At 39.2% G+C, this 19,767-nt stretch overlaps 1 protein-coding gene across 2 annotated transcripts in view; it reads right to left on the bottom strand.

Moving 5' to 3' along the window:
- The window catches only part of numb (NUMB endocytic adaptor protein), a 48,155-nt gene that overhangs the window by 16,889 nt on the left and 11,499 nt on the right, over positions 1 to 19,767 (bottom strand). For both annotated transcript variants that reach the window (XM_026933889.3, XM_026933890.3), the window contains exon 2: positions 1,931 to 2,069. In XM_026933889.3, coding sequence (XP_026789690.1) covers positions 1,931 to 2,056 — 126 coding nt within the window. In that variant the 5' untranslated portion in view covers positions 2,057 to 2,069. The remainder of the gene's footprint in view (positions 1 to 1,930; positions 2,070 to 19,767) is intronic.

Genomic DNA, 19,767 nt, shown 5'->3' on the forward strand with positions numbered 1-19,767 from the left:
GTGATCTCTGTGCCAACAGAGGCATCTACATTGTTGTTATTCACATCATGGTGTATCAGTGTATCAGGTAGTTAGAGCAAGGGAGGTAGACACACACAGAAATAGAGAGGAGGAAGGATCGAAAGAGTGTTTTTGGGGTGATATTTCATTATGGTGAGTAATAATGAATTCACATTACTTAATAATCAAAGCACCAATACTACTAACTGCCATCCACAGAGTATTGCATTTCCTCTGAATATTACTGCATTCTCTAGGGATGCATGTGGCCATTCTAATATCCAAATAGCCTGCCTAATCTGAGTGTTCACTTCCTTTATTTACACAGTACAAGAATATACAATTCATTTTATTTTTGTTATGTACAAGTCATTAAGTTTTTTTTAACTGAGTGTGGGATGTAGAACCACACCTAAGTCATGACATAAGCAGATGACAGCATACCAGATTATAAGCCATAAGTGAAAATACTATCTATACCTGCTACTTTTATTCCAGGAAAGAGACATTTTTCTACAGTGCAGCAGTGCTGGTTGTATTAGTTACTCATTACTTCTGAACTTCCCCCAAGCCTGAACATGTGGACCTGCTAGAACTGTACACTACAGAAAAGGCTACTATTTTGTACTTCATCTTACATCCTTAAGCCAGTTGTCACCTCTGATGTTTGTCCTGGCTATGTAATATTCTACAGACACAACTGAATTTTCTCATTTAAATTGGCAATAAGATCTTTGCTGAAATTTTTAGGGACATGTGTAGGTCACTCTGGACAGTTACATTGCAGTTATGGCTGCACTAAAATAAATGTCAAGCTTTTTTTTTTTTTTTGTGACATATTCTCTTGTTAAAACACAGCCGAACCCAGAGTTATTGGCACCCTTGGTAATGGTGGGTAAAATGCTTATGAAAAAGCAAGAGCAAGGAATCTGTTACAACTCCTCCATACAGAATCTGTCCAGATTCTCCAGGGTCCTCGGTGCTCTCTTGTGGACGTTCCTCTTCAGATCCGCCCACAGGCTTTCAACAGGGTTTAGATCAAGGGACTAGAACGGTCATGTCAAAAGCTTAACTCTGTTGTCACTGAATCATTTTTGTGTATTTAGAGGCATGCTTTGGATCATTCTCTTGGTGGACGATCCCACCATGACTCGGTTCTAACGTCCTGGCAGAAGCAGGTGCTTAAGAAATGAAAGAAATTTTTTCATTTTCATGAAAATGAAAGAAAACGCTTGCTTCTGGCACATCTTCCAAAAAGTTTGTTCGCATGGAGATGGCACCTAGTTGTAGATTTTGAAAACACGGTGACCCCAAAATGCCAAATTTTCTGCAAACCTCAACTTTTTCTTCCAAGCAGGTTAATTACTGCTCTGGCTGTTTTACAATTGTCAGTTATTGCCTTAACAGTGAATATGAACTTTTTAGGTGTGGTGCTATTTTTATAGCCGTTGCCTGATTTGTGAAGGTCACCAAGCTTTTGTCTCATGCTGATGAATGACTAAAGGAATTTGGGCTCCTCACCCCTCATATTTATACCTTAGTGAAACAGGAAGTCATGACCACTTAAGAGTTCCTAAAAACTGAAGTGGACTTTAAAAAAGTAAAATACTGTTTAAATGCACACATGGTTTTGTTAAAAAAAAAATGTATCTTTGATAAGAGTTTTTTCATAGATGTACTGCATTTAAAAGGTAGCTTTCTGTAATATATTCTGTGGGATATTAGAAAAATTAACCACAAAAATATTCTTCCATACTCTCTTTCGTCACCCATCTTTATCTGGGGTTCCAATAATTCTGGAGCTGACTGTATTTGAATACTATTGATTTGACGTGTGGTTATTTCAACAGCATAAATGTTTAAAATGAGCTAGTATTTCCTGTCTTGTGTTGGTTGCATTCACATACTGTTTACTTATTTCTGAATTCACCTTGACTTGGAAGCTGCATTTGCCACTGCGCACTGCCTCCTCGTCAGTCTGCCACTGGTGTGGTCTGCTGGACTCGGGCACGTACACGTCTTTCTTGCGGCGGAAGCTCTGCCGTAGCTTATTCATGACTCAGTGCCTCCTGCATTGGACAAAAGAGAAGAGGAAGTGAGTGGGGCAGGTGGGGGGTTTGGCAGGTAGTGAACACACTGCTGGGACACACAGCTTTTCACTTCCACTGGGTCCCTTGCATGTGACAGTAATGTGGTCACATCTACAGATTGTGCTGGAGAACTGTTGGCTTTTCATTTTGACCTCAGCCCAGTTCAAACCACATCCTGGACTTTTGATTCCCCTGCAAAATGACTGGGCTGGAATTTAATTCAAGCTGAATTATAGACAATTCTTTCAAGAGCTGTGTGGACTTAAATTACATTACACATACTTTATCTCAGCATGTCTACCCACAAGCAATTTGTACAGTGAGACAGAAACACACACACAGCAAAGCACACGCAGCAGCAAGGCTGAGGTGTTACAATGACAAGGGAAGTAGAGGCAGTCGCTCTAAAGCAGACACTCTGTCGCACTGATAACCAACAGCTCAGAGAGAGACAGTCCCTACCAACGCATACAAAAGAGAAATCTCCACTACCACCATTTACCATTAGCCTATCCACTCATTTCCACTCTCACAACACTGAAAACGTTAGTGCTCGCATGTCACTGTCACACCCTGTTACATATGAAAACTTTTGAAGACATGTGACCTTGATGTGACCTTGACCCTGTTTGGATCAATTTAAAAATCTAATCAGTTCATCTGCTGGTTATGACTGTTTGTAGGATTTATATGGAACTTTCGACCACTTGTTCTTGAGATGTCAGGCTAACGAGAGTCGTGAATCTCGGACAGACTGACACATGGGCAGACCGATGGCAAAAATGGTAGCTAGCCACAAATGAGCCTCAAGTCCCTGAACATGTACGCACAAGTGACATCTTTGTGTGACCAACACGAAGGAAGCTATTGAAGAAAAACTATTTTTAAAAATTGACCTTGTTGCTGTTTGGATCAATTCATCGGCTGGTTAATAACAACAACTCGTTCTTCAGATATCACGCTAATGAGAATCTCAGACGGAAGGACTAACCGAAAACATACAGTAATGCCTCCTCCACTCAGCGGCGGAGACATAAAAATACATTTTTGATCCTTTACACAAGTTTGCTTGCCAATTAAAAAAAAAATTGTCATTTTCTTATTTAAAGCATCAGCTCATTTATTTCATAGTTACTCCAGACAACACTCCTTCAGACATTCTGCAAGTCACCGGCTAAACCGCGCTGTAAAAACCTGCTTTGCTGACTGTTACATGACACAGAGGGAGAAAAGCAGGAGTCTATCCCTCCAGGTAAGCTGCAGAGAATACAGTATTCAGAAGCAGGTTGGATATATTACTAAATTTCTGCAAAAGTAAGTATGTCAATAATCCTCATTTACATGTGCATTTGCCTACATTACTTCAAAAACGCAGAGTCACTCTGGCTCCTGCTGCTATAGCGAGCTCTGGAAAGTTGGTTTCCTTTTCAACACACACTTCCAGTGCCAACGTCATTCAAACTGAGCCTCTGAAAAGGTTTTTAACGACATATACCTTATCACGCATTAGGTGTTTCTGCTCTGCCTGTAAACTAATAGCTTAATTAGCCACCAATAAAACGGCTCAATTTTTAATAAGGCTGATATTCAAAATGTGTCTGCAATACAAGTAACTAATTACCTTTATCCTCCACAGGCTGACAAGCGTTTAGTTACGTTTATTCAGTCAAGAGTTTCTCAGAACAAATTGCCTGGACCTTTGGCCCAATAATTTGCCACTTAGCTGTGAGCTGCTAGCTTGATTTCAGACTTCATGCTAATGACTGTTACCAGCAGAATAATTGTTTTGTCTCATGAATTTAGAGCATTTTGCATCTTCGGTTCATATAGTATCAATTCCATCTCATATCAGATGTCACATTTCCCAGTTCGAGCCCCTAATTACATTTTATATATGACGTGCATGCTTCACTGTTGCACATCCTAACTTCGCCACGTAACAGAGGTGTTCCTGCGTCAACAAGGGCAGCTAAAGTTAAAACGAGTCACTCTACAGATAAATCACTCTACAGATCTTAAGCAGAGCTCAAGCATCCTCGTACACCTCGTGCATTTAAAGTGAAAACATTCAGCATTAGATGGATACTGGGTGGCCGTCGATACTCAGAGCTCTAATATCATTATAGTTTTTTTTTTTTAAAAAAATACTGCTTCCTGATTATCTAGTTACTTCTTGTTGGTTACCATTTTATTCATGGCTTGCAAGCATACAGGTTTGCAAGCATCTGTTTCCTATCTCAGAAACCACAACCACACAATACAAGCACTTATAAGCCCAGCTGATTAAACTGCAAGTCAATTCATTTTTTTCACAGATATTTCAGACTTTCCACTGAGACCATCTCAGGATCGTATTTTGAAAACGCTGCTCATGTCAGAGAGCCATGTCCCTTTTTAAAATGTAGAACCTTGTGTGTGATCTGTGCAACCATGAAAGCACGGGAATCGCATCCCATTAAGAATTCCTTCCTTATCTCCTGCTCACAGACTCGACCTCTATATGCTCTACACTCACACTGCTGGCCCAGTGAAACACGGGAGAAATTAGGTTTTCTTACACACACACACACACACACACACACACACACACACACACACACACACACACACACACACACACAGACAAATAAATCTTAACATACATGTGCTTGAGCTTCCACAAAACATGGATGCCATTTGCAGTCAGAGCCAAAAATCGACAAAATATCATATCACGATATTTTAGGTCATTTCTACTATACACAATATTTATAACAATATGTAGGTTTGCTAACCATCTGCCAAAAACACAGTAGCACTGTATTTATATTAAAACTGAAAAACCATGGGAGTTTAATGATACTATTATTTAATGATTACAACATTACATGATTTAACACTGAAAGACTGGGAAGTAAATTCTGTTAACATTTTACAATTTTTTTCAGTTCCATTAAATAAACTGAAATTTTTTTTTCTGTCTGTAAGATGTATTAATCATAGAAACCAACAAAATGTAGAGAAGCATATCATGACACCTGCAATATAGCAGAGAAGTGTTAATTTATCAGGAGGTCAATACTCTATGCTCGTATCACCCAGCCCTACTGAAACACAAATATCACTCTCAGACTATTTTTAGTTCATCATTTAATTTAATCATTTCTTATTATCATAAAGCAGAATGAAAGTTTAAGTTTTATAGGAAGTTCAAAACCAAGTAAATATCTGAACTAGATATAAAACTAAATAATAATAAGAAAAAACAGAAGTGTGTGGTCATGGTCATGTTAGTACAATAAGAAAAAGAGCACCTGTTAAATCCTTGTCTGAGGAGAAGAGAAATGAGAAAACAGACACAGGCGACACCGCTCTCCGCTCATCCAGGACAAAAAGGCAACTATTAATGTCAGGCCATGTTCTCCCGCTCTCTTTTATTTAGGTCATATCATATCTGTGCTCAGTGCAGACTCCAGGCAAGCGGCTCTCACTTTGCTTCCACAGCAATGCTGAGAAGAGTGCATGCGAGTGTGTGGTGTGTGTGGTGTGTCTGAGAACTCCCCTCTTCTTCTCTCCAGATCTCTGACACCACTAATTCACTTTATTTGCCCCTCTGCTCCCATAAGTCTATCTGCCTTACCCTCTTTGTTCTTCTCACTCGTTTTCTTTCCATGACCCTTTTAAGATTTTTTTTTCCTTTAACACTTTGGTTTCCACGTCCTCTTTCTTGCACCCTGCACGCCAGAGTCACCGAGACCTCTGTGTTTCTGTCTTTCTCATTTGCTCTCTGTGAAGGTTCAAAAATGCATGAGGGGGGAAGTATGTGTGGGTGTGTGTGTGGGGGCATGTGTGGGGGCAGTGAGCACAAGCAGTATTGGGGGGAAAAAGATGAGAAGGAGAGGGGGAAAAAAAAAAGAACAAAATGTTAGAACAGAAGGGAAGAGAGACAGACAGGGTGAAAAAGAGAGAAAGAGAGGGAAAGAGAGAGAGAGGCTGGGAAAAGGAGTCAACCAGAGCAGGCCGAGTCATGTGAAGGGGCTTTGCAGAGAGTTGGAGGGTGTGAGAGGGGTCTGGCTGTGGGAGTGGCTGGGACACAGCAGTACTGTAGGATTAGGCAGGAATCAGTCCAGGAATGAAGAGTGGTCACAATTCCTATTTCACAAAAAAAAAAAAAAAAAAAAAAAAAAAAACCACACAACAACCACCAGACCCAAATTCTACCTATTTATTCATTTTTGGTGCATCTAACTTGCGTCTTGTCTTTCGTGGAAATTTTAGCGTAACCTGAAAAATGCTTGATTTGGAGTTACATAATCAAACTCAATATCAATATCTTTAAGTAGAGTAAGTATAGTAGTTTTAATAAGAACAAATGATCAGAATTGTGCATGTGGAAACCTCAGAACAAAATGCAGACAATGGATTTTAGCGTAAATCAGAATGTGCTGACATGAATCTCTCTCATCTCATTAATCTTTCTTGAGTAATTGGTGCATTTGTGTACAAGACACACCACAAAGCACTGACATGGAAGCAGAGTCTTTATTGAAGTTATTATATAATTTCACATTAAAACACAGCAGAGGTGACTATATTCATTTCGGCAGTCTGCTTTTCAGTGCTTGATTAACTGTGTGGCAGACAGGGAAAAGTTGAAAAGGCTAAAAAGGCTGTGGCTGAACTCAGCCAAACTAGAAAAAAAATTAAGTCTTAGTCAAGACTGAGGTTTTCTGCCTATAAGATATTTTAACACCTTACATTTAATAAATCACAGGTGACTGCTTTAACACTACATGGGAAGCCTGGCCTCCCCTAAAATTTCATTAAAATGCAGCAGTAAAATGTTTCTATATTAAATGGAGAAATGTGTATATTATGCATCACTATTTGAGAAACTGAATCAAATGATCAAATTTTTCACTACAGTATTGCACTCTTTGTTAATTTAATGCAAACTGTTTTCGGTGGACAGCACAGCCTGCGCGAAAATCTCCTTTGACGCCTCTGACACACCTCAGATACAAGACCAGTCAAGCATGGTTTCATTTGGCTTCTATGGTAGATACACAGTGTTTTAATCGGAGCAAATACTAATGCTTGTTGGACAACAGCCTTTTAAGACGACATTTTGTGTCCTGCCCGGACGCATGGGTTCTCTGGGAAACGATGGGGTTTTTTACAGAAAAAATCTCAATGTTTATTGGACAGTGCACTCTTTGCTTGTACCTGCTATAATCATGGCTTCTGCATATGACGGTTGAGAAATCTCCAAAAGGGGCTGAACTTTGTAACCAACTTTCAATCACTGAGACAGTAATGAACATGTCCGACATCTCAAACTTAACCATTTGCCACACAATTATTTTGTTTTTGCAAACTAAGGATTTGTTTATTTGTTCAGGACGAAAACGGGGTTCACCTACAGTCCCCTCCGAAAGTAGTGAAACCAGTTCGTTTGGTTTTGCGACACACTGAAGACATTTGGGTTTGAGAGCAAAAGATGAATATGAGACAATAGATCTGAACTGCAGCTTTCATGTCCTGATATTTACATCTAGATGTGTTAGACAACTCGGAACATGGTAACTTTTGTTTGAACCCACCCATTTTTCAAGTGATCAAAAATATTGGAAGGTGTGTTTCGTGTTGCCCAGGTGTGCCCTGTTAGACTGACTGTTTAAACAATAAATAGTTCTGAATGACTACTCTTAGACTGAGCCCTGGGTTTTGCCTGTGAAGACTGCATTTGTTGTTAAAAAGCATAAACCAACATGAAGACCAGAGAGCTGTCTATGGGAGAAAAGTAAGCCATCTTCATACTGAGAAAAGAAGGAAAATCAATCAGAGCTATTGCACAAGCACTGGGCATAGCCAATACAACAATATGGAATGTCCTGAAAAAGAAAGAAACTACTGGTCGGCCAAGGAAAAGACCTCATCGGGGGAAAAAGTGGAAGGTTTTAGACTGGCCAAGTCAATCACCAGACCTTAACCCAATTGAGGATACATTTCACCTCCTGAAGAGGAGACTGAAGGGAGGACCCCTCCCACAACAAACAACTGACAGAAGCTGCAGTACAAGTCTGACAAAGCATAACAAAAGAAGGATGCAACAGTTTGGTGATGTCAGTGGGTTGCCGGGTTGATGCGGTTTTTGAAGCAAGGGATATGCAACGAAATATTAAGTGTTATTTACTTTAAGACTATTTGCTCCAATAATTTTGCTCACTTAAAAACTGGGTAGTCCCCCACCAGAGATTCCATGTTCTACGTTGTTCACCACTTCTGGATGTAAATATCAGGAAATGAAAGCTGAAATTCTAATCTATTGTCTCATTCATCTTTTGATCTCAAACCCAAACATCTTCAGTGAACAGCAAAAACAACAGAACTGGCCTTGCCCTTCCAATACTTACGGAGTGGAAGTAATTAACTCTGAATTCATCTAAATCTGACCTATTCAAGTCCCAAGTGCTACATCATTACCTATTCAAAATCTGTGTTTCCTCCACCCTATTATATAATCAATATACCACTTTGCTGAGGCATAAAATATGTTACGATATTAGAGTATTTTTCAAATTACTACCATGTGCAAAATCAAAATCAGCTGAAAGTGGATAGAAAACCGACTGCTTTCTCTCTCACTCTCTCTCACTCTCTCTCACTCTCTCTCACTCTCTCTCACTCTCTCTCACTCTCTCTCACTCTCTCTCACTCTCTCTCACTCTCTCTCACTCTCTCTCTGCTACACTGAGACCATTAGCACAAGTCCGGTGGGGTCTGTACACCGCTTTCTGCCCGACACCCACTCACTCACTCGCAGTCATCCATCTACTCGCTCATCCATCAATCACTAAAAACTTATGCTGCTGTAAGTGTGTAAATCAGAAGTGAAGAAAGCAGAAGAAACTGATGGGCTTAAAAAGAGAATGGTGAGTGTAAAAGGGTGAAAGGGATGAGCAGGACAGCGAGTGAGCAGTGCTGCTCGGCAGATATGGGAGAGTTGCGATAATCTCTCCAGGAATGGAAAACTGATTAATCGCTGCAGAAGGATCCTGGGGAAGAGCACAAAAAGCCTTTGAGAAAAGGGGAGGGGTTTGAAGGAAATAGATGGTGAGAACTCTTCTGTTTTTCCCCTTCTCTCAAAATACAAGAATACAGGACTCTCTTCAGTCTTCTTACACACACACACACACACACACACACACACACACACACACACACACACACACACAGAGTTAATGACGGCTCCTTTCCATGTTCCACACACTACTAAATGAATGAAAAAGCTGGGAGGAAAAAAATGCCCGTAGTGTAATAATCCAATTTTCGGGTGCCAATGCAAGCTTACATAAAAACGGAAAACCTCGAATGCAGGCCACGTTACATAAAACATGGCTCTGCCCGCAGTAATGCCAAAGCACCAATCACACAGAACTGCTCAAAGCAGACGCACAAGAGCCAGAGCATGCAAGTCCAATTAACATGGAAAGCACGCCTCATCAACGGGTGACAGATTCCATTACAACCCCAGTATACAGTGTGATTACTTTGGCCACTGGCAGATTCAGATGCAGGCTGCAATGCGAATGTGAATCTGCAGGCTGGAGTGTTGAATGCATTTTGGAGAAAAAGCTCCACAATATACATCAACGCAATATTTGCATTTGCAACACCGATATGACAGGAGACTGCAAAATGCAAAGGAGCCCTCTAATGAATCACTGATTCTTACTGGGAGGAGAGACTCGCCTGAGTTGCAGTTATAGTTGACACTCACTTGTACAAGAAATAAATAACATGAGGAACTATGCATTGAAATGGGCTGGGCACAAAAACGTCAGGTCAAAAAAAATCAATTAAAAGTCTATTAAAAAAAACCTATTATGTAGACACTGCCCATCTTAAATGATCCATTTCTCTAATTAACAGCACAAAAATGTCAACTATTCAAGTGACCAGGCATGTGAAACTACAACTGCCCTCTTAAGACATCAACCATAATAGATGGAGACACAGTTAATGTATTAAAGCATGTATAAGTAGTGTATTATAGTATGTATTTAATAGTATACACGAGACACCACCACCACCTTTTTCCTTTGTATTTCTTAAACGTAAAAGACTGCTTTATCGGTTGTGTGGTGCAATATGTCGTTTCTGAGCTAACTACTCTTGGCACACCAGTTCTGTATAGTCCAATAAAAGATACACCAACCGAATTACAAATACAATTCTGAAATATTTTATTTAATATTTGTACTCGACAGATTGTACATGGCTCAGACTCTGTGTAAAGCTCACCACCCTTCTGTATGTGCATCTTTACACATTCAACAAAATGTTGATTTTAAAAAAGTGCAATCAGTGACAAATCAGACCTGAAAATTAAACCAGGGAGGTTTTTTTTTTGCATCAAGCATGTCTCACAGAAACAATACACTTCCATCTGTTAAACATGTCCTGTAATCACAGCAAGGTGTATGCTTTGGAAATCTTTGAAATCTTTTAGGTGATATAATTTACATTCATTATATTCTGCCTTCGTCGGGAGCCATTTAAAGTGAAAAGGACAGTGAACCAAAGAGCACGAACCCGCAGGCTGTTTAAAGTAGCTAAATGATGACAGCTATTGTTGCAGTATAAAGCCTTGCTTTAAATTATATATGAAATATAAAACCATGACATTGTGACATACAAATATGACTTAGAAAGATTAAATTATCGTTTGAAATTCTGTTAAAAATCTTTTCTATACTTCTTGCAACAGAAATGGATCCAAAGCTTTTTAAACGCACATGGTACACCCATCTTGGTGACAATAATTCAGTTCAGCCTTTAAGCATCACATCAAGGATTCACCAATATATTTAAAGATAACTGGTGGGTAAACAATAACAATAATATTTTTAAACTGATGTGTAAATAGGCTAACGAGGTGATTTGCCCTCAACTCTGATATTTAAAATAGTCTTCCTCGGTTCATCACCAGCAAATTAACAGTAGGCCCTCCCCAGATTCTGAAAAAAGTTGGTCACACATTTAATCAGAGACAACTAAATTGTATCGTATCAGATTCAGTGGTATCATCAAATACTGCTGTCTTAAGAATCAAAGTCATATCACATTGTGTGGAAGGTTTATAAATAACTCTGAGCAGATCGATGGGGAGGTGAAAATACAGGGAAGGAGAGGAAAGAAGGACGTGAGAAAACGTGACAAACAAAATAAAGAGTTGGAGAGGGAGAAAAAAAAATCATTTTATTGCCAATTCAATTATCATTATAATCACAATGTATTTGTATTTAGAAGACACTGTGTGAATAGTAATGTGTGGAAGTAACTAAAAAGAAAAGAGACATATTAGCCCACTGATCATTAATGTGTATATTTTACAAACAGCAAGCAACACATTAAAATCACATGTTCATTCTTGACAGACAGAGAGCAAAAAACCAAGCTAAAATGGAGGTTTATGGGGAAGGACATTACAAGGCTTCTCCTGGTGTTTTAACTGAGAGGAAACTCAGTGGGGGTCTGTCAGCCTCAGAACGCCTTGCCTTAATTGCAGTTAATTGCATCGAATGTCCCCAAGATCTAAATTCAGGCCACAATTAGGAAAAAACAAACCTGAAGCTGTGCCGAAATCACAAACCTTGGTAATGGTAATCAGAGCACGTCTGCTATAAGCAGAAATGCCTCAGAGAACAGCTACTTTAAAGCAAATGATGGAATCAGCTCTGTCCAAATAACAGCCGAGAGACTCGATCATTCCACGTCAGATTATTTCATGTTTTCCTAGTTTGTATCCACTGCAAGTCAAAGACACTATTTAAAATGCATGAGTTGTGGAAATGCAATTTTCTAGAAAAAAAAAAAACAAGGCATGGAATTTAATTTAATTTCTAATGCCTGTGATTTGTGGTGTCCCACAGCTGATATGATATGGACTAGCTCAACGAACAAACAAGTCACCTTTAAAGCATAAGGTCCTCTCCGTCTCTCATTTCCTTCGATCCTGCCTCATTATGGCAGACAGTGAGAGACAGACTATCTCCATGACCTAAGTGGAAGATCTGTACAGGGAGAGGATTCTAGCAGCAGCGATTTTAACAATAATACCAGTTTCTACCATGCCTATGTGCTCTGTGCTGCCGACTGAAGATGCCCTTGAAAGCATGTGTCTCCATGACGGTGTTCGTATAATTATTATTTTACTGGGCATCATTATCTTAGAATGTAGGAGCATCATGAAGGAACAGAACTTGCACCACAGGATGCACCTGGTCCTGTAAAACGGCTTCATGGTCCTGTAAACCGAGCACAGAGAGCAATCACTGCACCTAATGACTCCCGTGAGATGGCCGCCCATGCCATTATGGATCCACCACCATGTTGGCAACAGACATGACTGAAAGCTTTCTTCAGCCTTCCTCCAAACCTAAGTATGTCCAGATGTAAGGAAAATGCGACTCATGAGAGCATTAGTTTTTCTCCGTTGTGCAGGAATCCACAGTTTGAGCTCCTTAGACCAGTAGCCTCGATACAAGCACTGTCTGAACTGTGGTCATCTTGTAATGCTCAAACACTCCGTTGTGCACAGAGGCACCGAGGTTGTAGCTTTGTGGAGTTTAGCAACTGTTCCATTAACAGAGACAAAATTCCAAACAGCTAGTGATGCTTGTGCTTTACAGATCTGTCATCAATGGGCCTTTTTCTCACTTCTATGTTTTTGCTAACAGAATTACCCTCCGCAGGGTAGCTTTCCTTCTGCTCCAATAATAACGGTTGAGTCAACGGCAAAGAGCGTTTGCAGCTTTGCGTTACAGTTCTACACAAAAACAGCCTTACCTCAGCTTTCCTGTGGATGAAGAGCAGAGGAAACGACAGCTTAGTGTAAACAGTGGGGAGAAACACAATTATGAATTTTGTCATGTGCAGAGGAAGTATATTTGTGTGTAGTCAGCATTTCGCTGCTGCCGACTACATGGGTCAAGATTGATGCTATTCTCAGCTGCCTTCTAGTTGAAGTTTTCAGGTTCAGCCTTAAAAAGCTGTTGGCGTTTCACAGGCTTGATGATTTGATGGGATGTCGGCAGGACCACCACAGACCCACGACTACATGGCCTGGAACCCAACGGTATCTAACTATTTCCACAATTTTATCATTTTGCAATATCTCTTTAACTCTTTGTATATTTTTATCATACACAATATCAATTAAATACATATCTAGCTACCCATCAATGCTAACGTCAGTTAACGTTACCTTACTCTGATAGCTGTGAATTAATTCTTCCACAAAGAATTTATATCCTTTATTCAGCTTGGTTGCTGAGTTCAACAATTCTGGAGACCTTTTCAAAGTTTAATCTCAGCAGCACTGACAAAACGATGAGGTGAAACATACTTCCATTGCAAGCAAAAGTGATAATAATGTCATGTCAAATAAATTTACCCTAGCCAACTCAAGTCAAGTGGCTTTATTGTCATTTCGACCATATATAGCTAGTTAGTACACAGTGAAACGAAACACCGCTCCTCCAGGACCATGGGTGCTACATCAGACAACACAGAGCTACAAGAGACTACACATTACTACATAAAGTGCACGTGCAAACATGTGCGAACAGCACAAGACTGTACAAAACTACTAAAACAGTACAATACCTACTAAAACAAGCACCATTTTGGATCCGGAGTGGCCGCTGTGTGCTATTGCCGCACCGCCATCTTGGATCAAGTCTATGCTCTAGTCCAAGTACTTCTGGTGCCCAGGCAAAGGGCCCACTGGAATTGCATCCAAGTACACTGCACTCCTAAGTTTTTTTTTTTATATGACATTGTTCATTCTATAATATAGATTGCTGTGTGCAAAATTTCAGCCTCGTATCTGCATTCATTTCTGAGATACAGAAGGTTAAAAAAAAAGGAACTTCTGCCCTAATTTTACTGTAAAAACAATGCTACAGTCATTTGTTTTTTCAGTAAAATCATGGCCAAAGTTCCATAAGTCATTACTTTTGAACTATTCATGCCAAATGCGTACTCTCATCAGGGATTGTTGTCTAGTATAAGATGTCTTTAACTTCAAAAGGGCCCAAGTCCCTAAGTGGTGCAACAAAAGCGTTCGCTCTATCATCTGGGGCTCATGAGTTTGAATCTCGATGATGCCATAACTATTTGTGGCAAAACTGGCTGTGCTCTGGCATTTTTGTGGCAGACAAAAAAATTATTCCACACCACACATGATATAATGTCTGTGAGCTTATGCATGCGAAAGTGTACGAATAGGGCTTTCCTCAGACATTGCATGAGCAGCACTTTGAAAAGAATTATTAAAAAAAATATAAGAGAGAGAGAGCGAGAGAGAGGAAAAAATAAAAATAAATAAAAGAAGATCCACACTTTCATATTTGCCAATTTATAATGATTCAAATATAAAATTCAAATATAATACATTTATTTAAATGATTTTTATAAGAATAAAATGAGTTAGTATAATGCTTCTTCTTCCTATCGCCTGTCTCCACGGGTCTCCTGTGCTTGCTTTAACTCACCTTTCATGTAAAAGAATAAATCGCCTTAGGCTGCAATGACCTTTGTCCATCCTCCACTGATTCTTACTAAAAACACAGCAGTGGTACAGTGCTAGAAAATACCCATGACAATTTCCTCCATTTTAATTGAGAATTTAGAAGTTTTGTCGAATATCAGGGCTGAATTATATAATACAATATCATCGTAAGTAGTACAGCATGAAAAGGTGTTATGAGTGTAAGCATTCACGGGCCACATAATGTGAAAGAGGATTAAGGTATTTTTATAGGCAACCCACTACAAGCCCCAATGATCGGACATGCACTGTTAATGTGTGATTTATTAACAGGCTCAACAGCAAGGTCACTTACGTTGTGGCTAAAGTCTATTATCACACAAGACCCCGTTAACTCTTTGCGAGAACCCATGGCAGTAGCACATATTTCATGTAGAACAAATCATTAACTTTGTCACTGGCAGAATACGACGATATTCTACTACATTATTAACTGCCAGAAGTACATCTTGCAGTGAGTGGACAATACTGCGATACAACTTTGCCCAAACTGGATCACTGGCCTTTGATGTGGCATTGACGTCTTTAGACTTTCCTTTCAGCGTGGCATTGTATTCTTTATGGTACATTCCCATTTTTCATCCCACCTCCCATTCATTCCTCATCCTGCACAAAGCATAGTGAGACAGAGAGTGGTGCAAGAAAGCGAGGAGAGCAGAAAATAGTTGAGAATTTGTCATTAGTACACAAATGAGAAGCATTATTGGTATTGTTGAGCAGCGGCTCCCACCCTGAAATCAGTGCAGCGCAAGATAGTAGAGACAGACTGCAGTTTGGTCGCAGCTTGGGGTGGGAAGACTACTGCTATTAAAGCGAATATCGGTATGACACAGAGACACGATATGGCTATACTTTTCACCACAACATCGATATCGTGATAAGCCTAAAAACAGGGAATCAGAAACTTAGCAACTAACATAGCAAACAGAGATAGCACAATACCACTTTTCCTTTTCCAATACTGAAACATTCAGTACAGTATGAGCAGATATTGATACCCATCTGATATGTTTTTCTTTAAAAACTAATAAGCTTTAAAATGATTTTACAACTGAAGTACTTTAAAAAGAACAGGAAAAATACTCAGCTAAAAACATAATGACTTCACAAAAGATTAAAAAATGTTTTCCAAACTCAATCCAATCTTTTCCATTTCATACAGGAGCAGATAATTTTTTTTCCCACAATACCCTGAGCCACCATTTTTTGCTGGTATCGGCCCATTACCGATCATGGGTATTGGATCAGTGCCACCTGTAGTAACAACTATACCCCAAAACTATGATTACAACAACATAAACACAAGTATTTATAACCAAGTATACCATCCAAAACAAACTGCATAAAAATACACAGGTTTAAAAAAGTGGGACAAAATTCCATTTGAAATTTAAGTCAGCTTTAGAATCACAAACAAAGGGGCCCAAAAGCATCAGTATGGCCACCACATTTTCATTTCTGTTCCTCTGGGCCATGGATCTAACCTACATCTCTGTATCTCTTCACTCTGGAGAGCAAAACTGTCTTTTTCAGTGACATGCCCCCAAAGCGACCACCTGCTGGTGAAGGAAACGGTTCACTTCACTCCAATGTGAATGTAACATCAGCCTTAAACAATATTTTATGCTACAACATTTGCAAATTATAATACATTCATACCACAGATTTCAAAATTTATATCACTGACTTCATTAAGAAAACGTCCAATGACTGCTCTATAATAGGTCTTACATTTCTTTTCCATTTTCTTTTGCTGATGTATACAGTATACAAACGTTGTACAGCTTTATGCAGACTGGTTCTTCATAGCATTTCCTTTAGTAGTAGACTTGAGAGTCTGACATAAAGAAGAAGGGGGGAAGAAAAAAAAAAAAAAGAGAAAGAGTGGTAGTGTTAAATAATTGAACATGTTTTAATGATATATTATGTTTGTGGCTGCGGAAAGATTGGAACTTCTTGTGAGGGGCACATTTACTAAACCACTCTGTATTTCTTCTGAGCCATATTTCCATAGAAAGTTGCACAACGATCAGTACATCTACGTAAGCTCGCATACCAAACCAATTTAGTCATGCCGCCTCAATAAAAAGCTGACATACGTCCAGAAAAAAAACCCAGCCAGTCAGCTGTGTGTGTGTGTGTATGTGTGTGTGTGTGTGTGTTTGAAATATGTCAAAATAGCTTGTGCAGCTATAATGTAGAATTATGTCAAAGTCCCTGAATTAGCTAAACACACAAATACACAGTATTAACAGTTCAGCAGACTTAAGGCTCACGTCTTATGCCCCGAGATACACTGAGAATCCAATTCCAGTGAGAAGTACTGCAAGGGATTGTTGTCTGGTGAGCAGACAGACTGTGACTAGCAGTGAAGTTTAATATCATGCAAAAAATAGAATAAGTCACTACAATAATATCACAATCTGCTATCTACAGAAACAATGGAATCATGTTAGAGACCGGGGGTTCGTAACCTTTTTTGCAACCAGAGACCTGTTTAACTGTAAAATAAATCATAACCAGAAATTTATGAACAATACCCAACTATAGATATACTAGGTTTATTCTATAAATATGTACAATAATAATTTGCAAATTTATTACAGCCAGAAAGAGCACATTTGGTGCAAGTTGACGTTATTCCCAGGCCTGTATGTTTGAGTTTTTCACGTTTAAAGTGAGCAGTCCAACAGGCAAATCAGTACAAGAACTTATAATAACTCTGATGATGATGGATTGTGAATTCCTCCACTGTAACAAAATAAAACAATCACACACACGCCCTGCCTATAGTCCTCCGAGTGTCCCCATGCAGTAATAAAGACAATCTGTCCTATGTGATGAATGAGGGAAGACCTGTATAGTTACATGTCAGAAATGACGACATGTCACGCTCCATGCGCTCTGCTCAGCCATAAAATAGTGCTCATGCTGCACTTAATTTCATCTGCTTTACCATGAGGGGACATGAAATAGTGATATTCTGATAAGTCAAATTTGTTTTCTGAGCCTGTAGATGCACATATAATAAATATACCTATTGATTTTGCTTCCAGCCCCTAGCATGCAATGTGTATGTAGCATGAGAACTACAGACAAATAATTAGCATTTATCACTGCAGGGGATCAGCATATTGGCAGAACACACACATTTCTAAGAACACTTTAACCAGTTTAACTCCTAGAGAAAGACTAATAGTGAATCCTTTCAACAAATAAAGTCACACGTCAAAGATAGCTAGAGAAACTACAGATGGATACAGATAATTCGCTAAACTGGCATATTCAGTTTAGAAACATGTATGATAACATCACAATTAGTCTTCTTTCGAGTTCCAGGTCGAGTGAGAGCATGAGGCTGCAGTGTTCGCAGGGACCGGGTCAGTGTAGTGGTGAAACCGGAGCCTGCTGGGAAGTCTCAGCTCATGCTTTATTCAGGGATTGTCAGTCATTTCCTTCAACAGCACGAACACATCCAGAGGCAAAAGTCATGCTCAAAACACAGTTATGGCAATGTTGTGAAAAGAAATTGTCCATAGCACATGATTAGATCTGTAAACAGTAGGCTTTTGTGAACAATCATTTTAACATGCTCTTTAGCATCTAACTTTACCAATTAATCATTTTTATTTGTAGCACAACAAACTGCAGTGTGCATAAATACAGGTTCATTTAAGACGTTTCCTTTATAATAAATTTGTGTCCCACTAATATCATAATTTTAAATATGTATGTAAAACTTAAACATCTTAAAAATAGGAAAAGTGTCCTTCATAACAAACTATTTTAAAATTTAAAATTAGATTTTTAACTGGTAACAATGGAATCAATAATTGTTAAAAATCATTTTAAAGTTTCTTGAACAACAGGGCTGAACAACACCCCAATCTTGGAATTACACTGTTAATACCAAGTCATCAAAATGACTCACTGATCACTGCATTCCTTATTAAGGAAATGGTCTAAGAAGAGGAAATGGTCAAGGAGTCTGGATGACAAAGAGACTAGAGCTGGCCAATAAATTTCCATTTAGTTATACGTTCTTGAAAGCTTAGTAAATTACTATAGTATCATTTTAGTCACAGATCAGGAGTCTCATTTATCACCCATGCACACACAGTTTTGTGCATAAACTGTCCATACGCATGCTTCTGCACAATCGGGGTAAACTGACTGTGAGGCGCTCGCATCCCGTCTTAATCTCACTTAATCATGGCAGGTCCTCACGACAAGGTGCAGAAAGGTGACAGAGTAAATGTAAAGAAAAATCATATAAAAGGCACATCTAAAGATGACTGGGATCAGGTAGACCGGGGGTGATCTTGCCTTGCTTGAAGATTTGGCTCACAGAGCTTTCTGCAGTGTTTTAAAGACTGCAAGAACCTCTTTGCTGACAGTGATGAGTGGCTCATCAGTCGATTTTGTTTGCCCAGTGCAATTTTAGTTGATCTCTGCCAGGAACTCGCCCAACTTTTGGAGAGAACAACAACATGCACTGCTCACGAGGCAATACATTACACTGAAAAGACACCAATAACAAGGCATTTTCATGCTATGGCAGGTTTTCCAGAGGTAATTGGGGTATTGCACAGACAAACTCATAAAATCAGCTGGTTCTGAGGAATTTTAAGGCTACTCAGATAATGTACGGGCAAATATTTGTATGTTATCGCCAAGTGTCCAGGTGGAACACTCAATTCTTTCATTGTACAGAACAGTACAATGTGACTTTAACAAGGTGCTACTGGAAACGGCTGGCTTATTATATTTTATATAAATATAAAATAAACCTTTTTTTGTTTTTGTTTTTTGCGTTACTGGGTGCAAACATATGACTACTTAATTGCCTGTGAAGCAGAGATATGATCCATGTTGTGTGTAACAAGCAGGAAGTTGTTTACCATATATGGCAATTTAGGGGTGTTTCTTCATTTCATGATCGTGGCCGTGCACAAGCAGAGCAATTTAGCACGTGTGGGGATTTATTAGTTTCTACTGCATACAGCTGTGCCTAAGCAATGTGTCAAAAAAACCCATAAATTAAGTTCCCTAAGCAAAGCTCCAGGATGAAAAGTTAAC

Source organism: Pangasianodon hypophthalmus, chromosome 10 (genome assembly GCF_027358585.1).
Source record: "Pangasianodon hypophthalmus isolate fPanHyp1 chromosome 10, fPanHyp1.pri, whole genome shotgun sequence".
Taxonomy (NCBI): Eukaryota; Metazoa; Chordata; class Actinopteri; order Siluriformes; family Pangasiidae; genus Pangasianodon; species Pangasianodon hypophthalmus.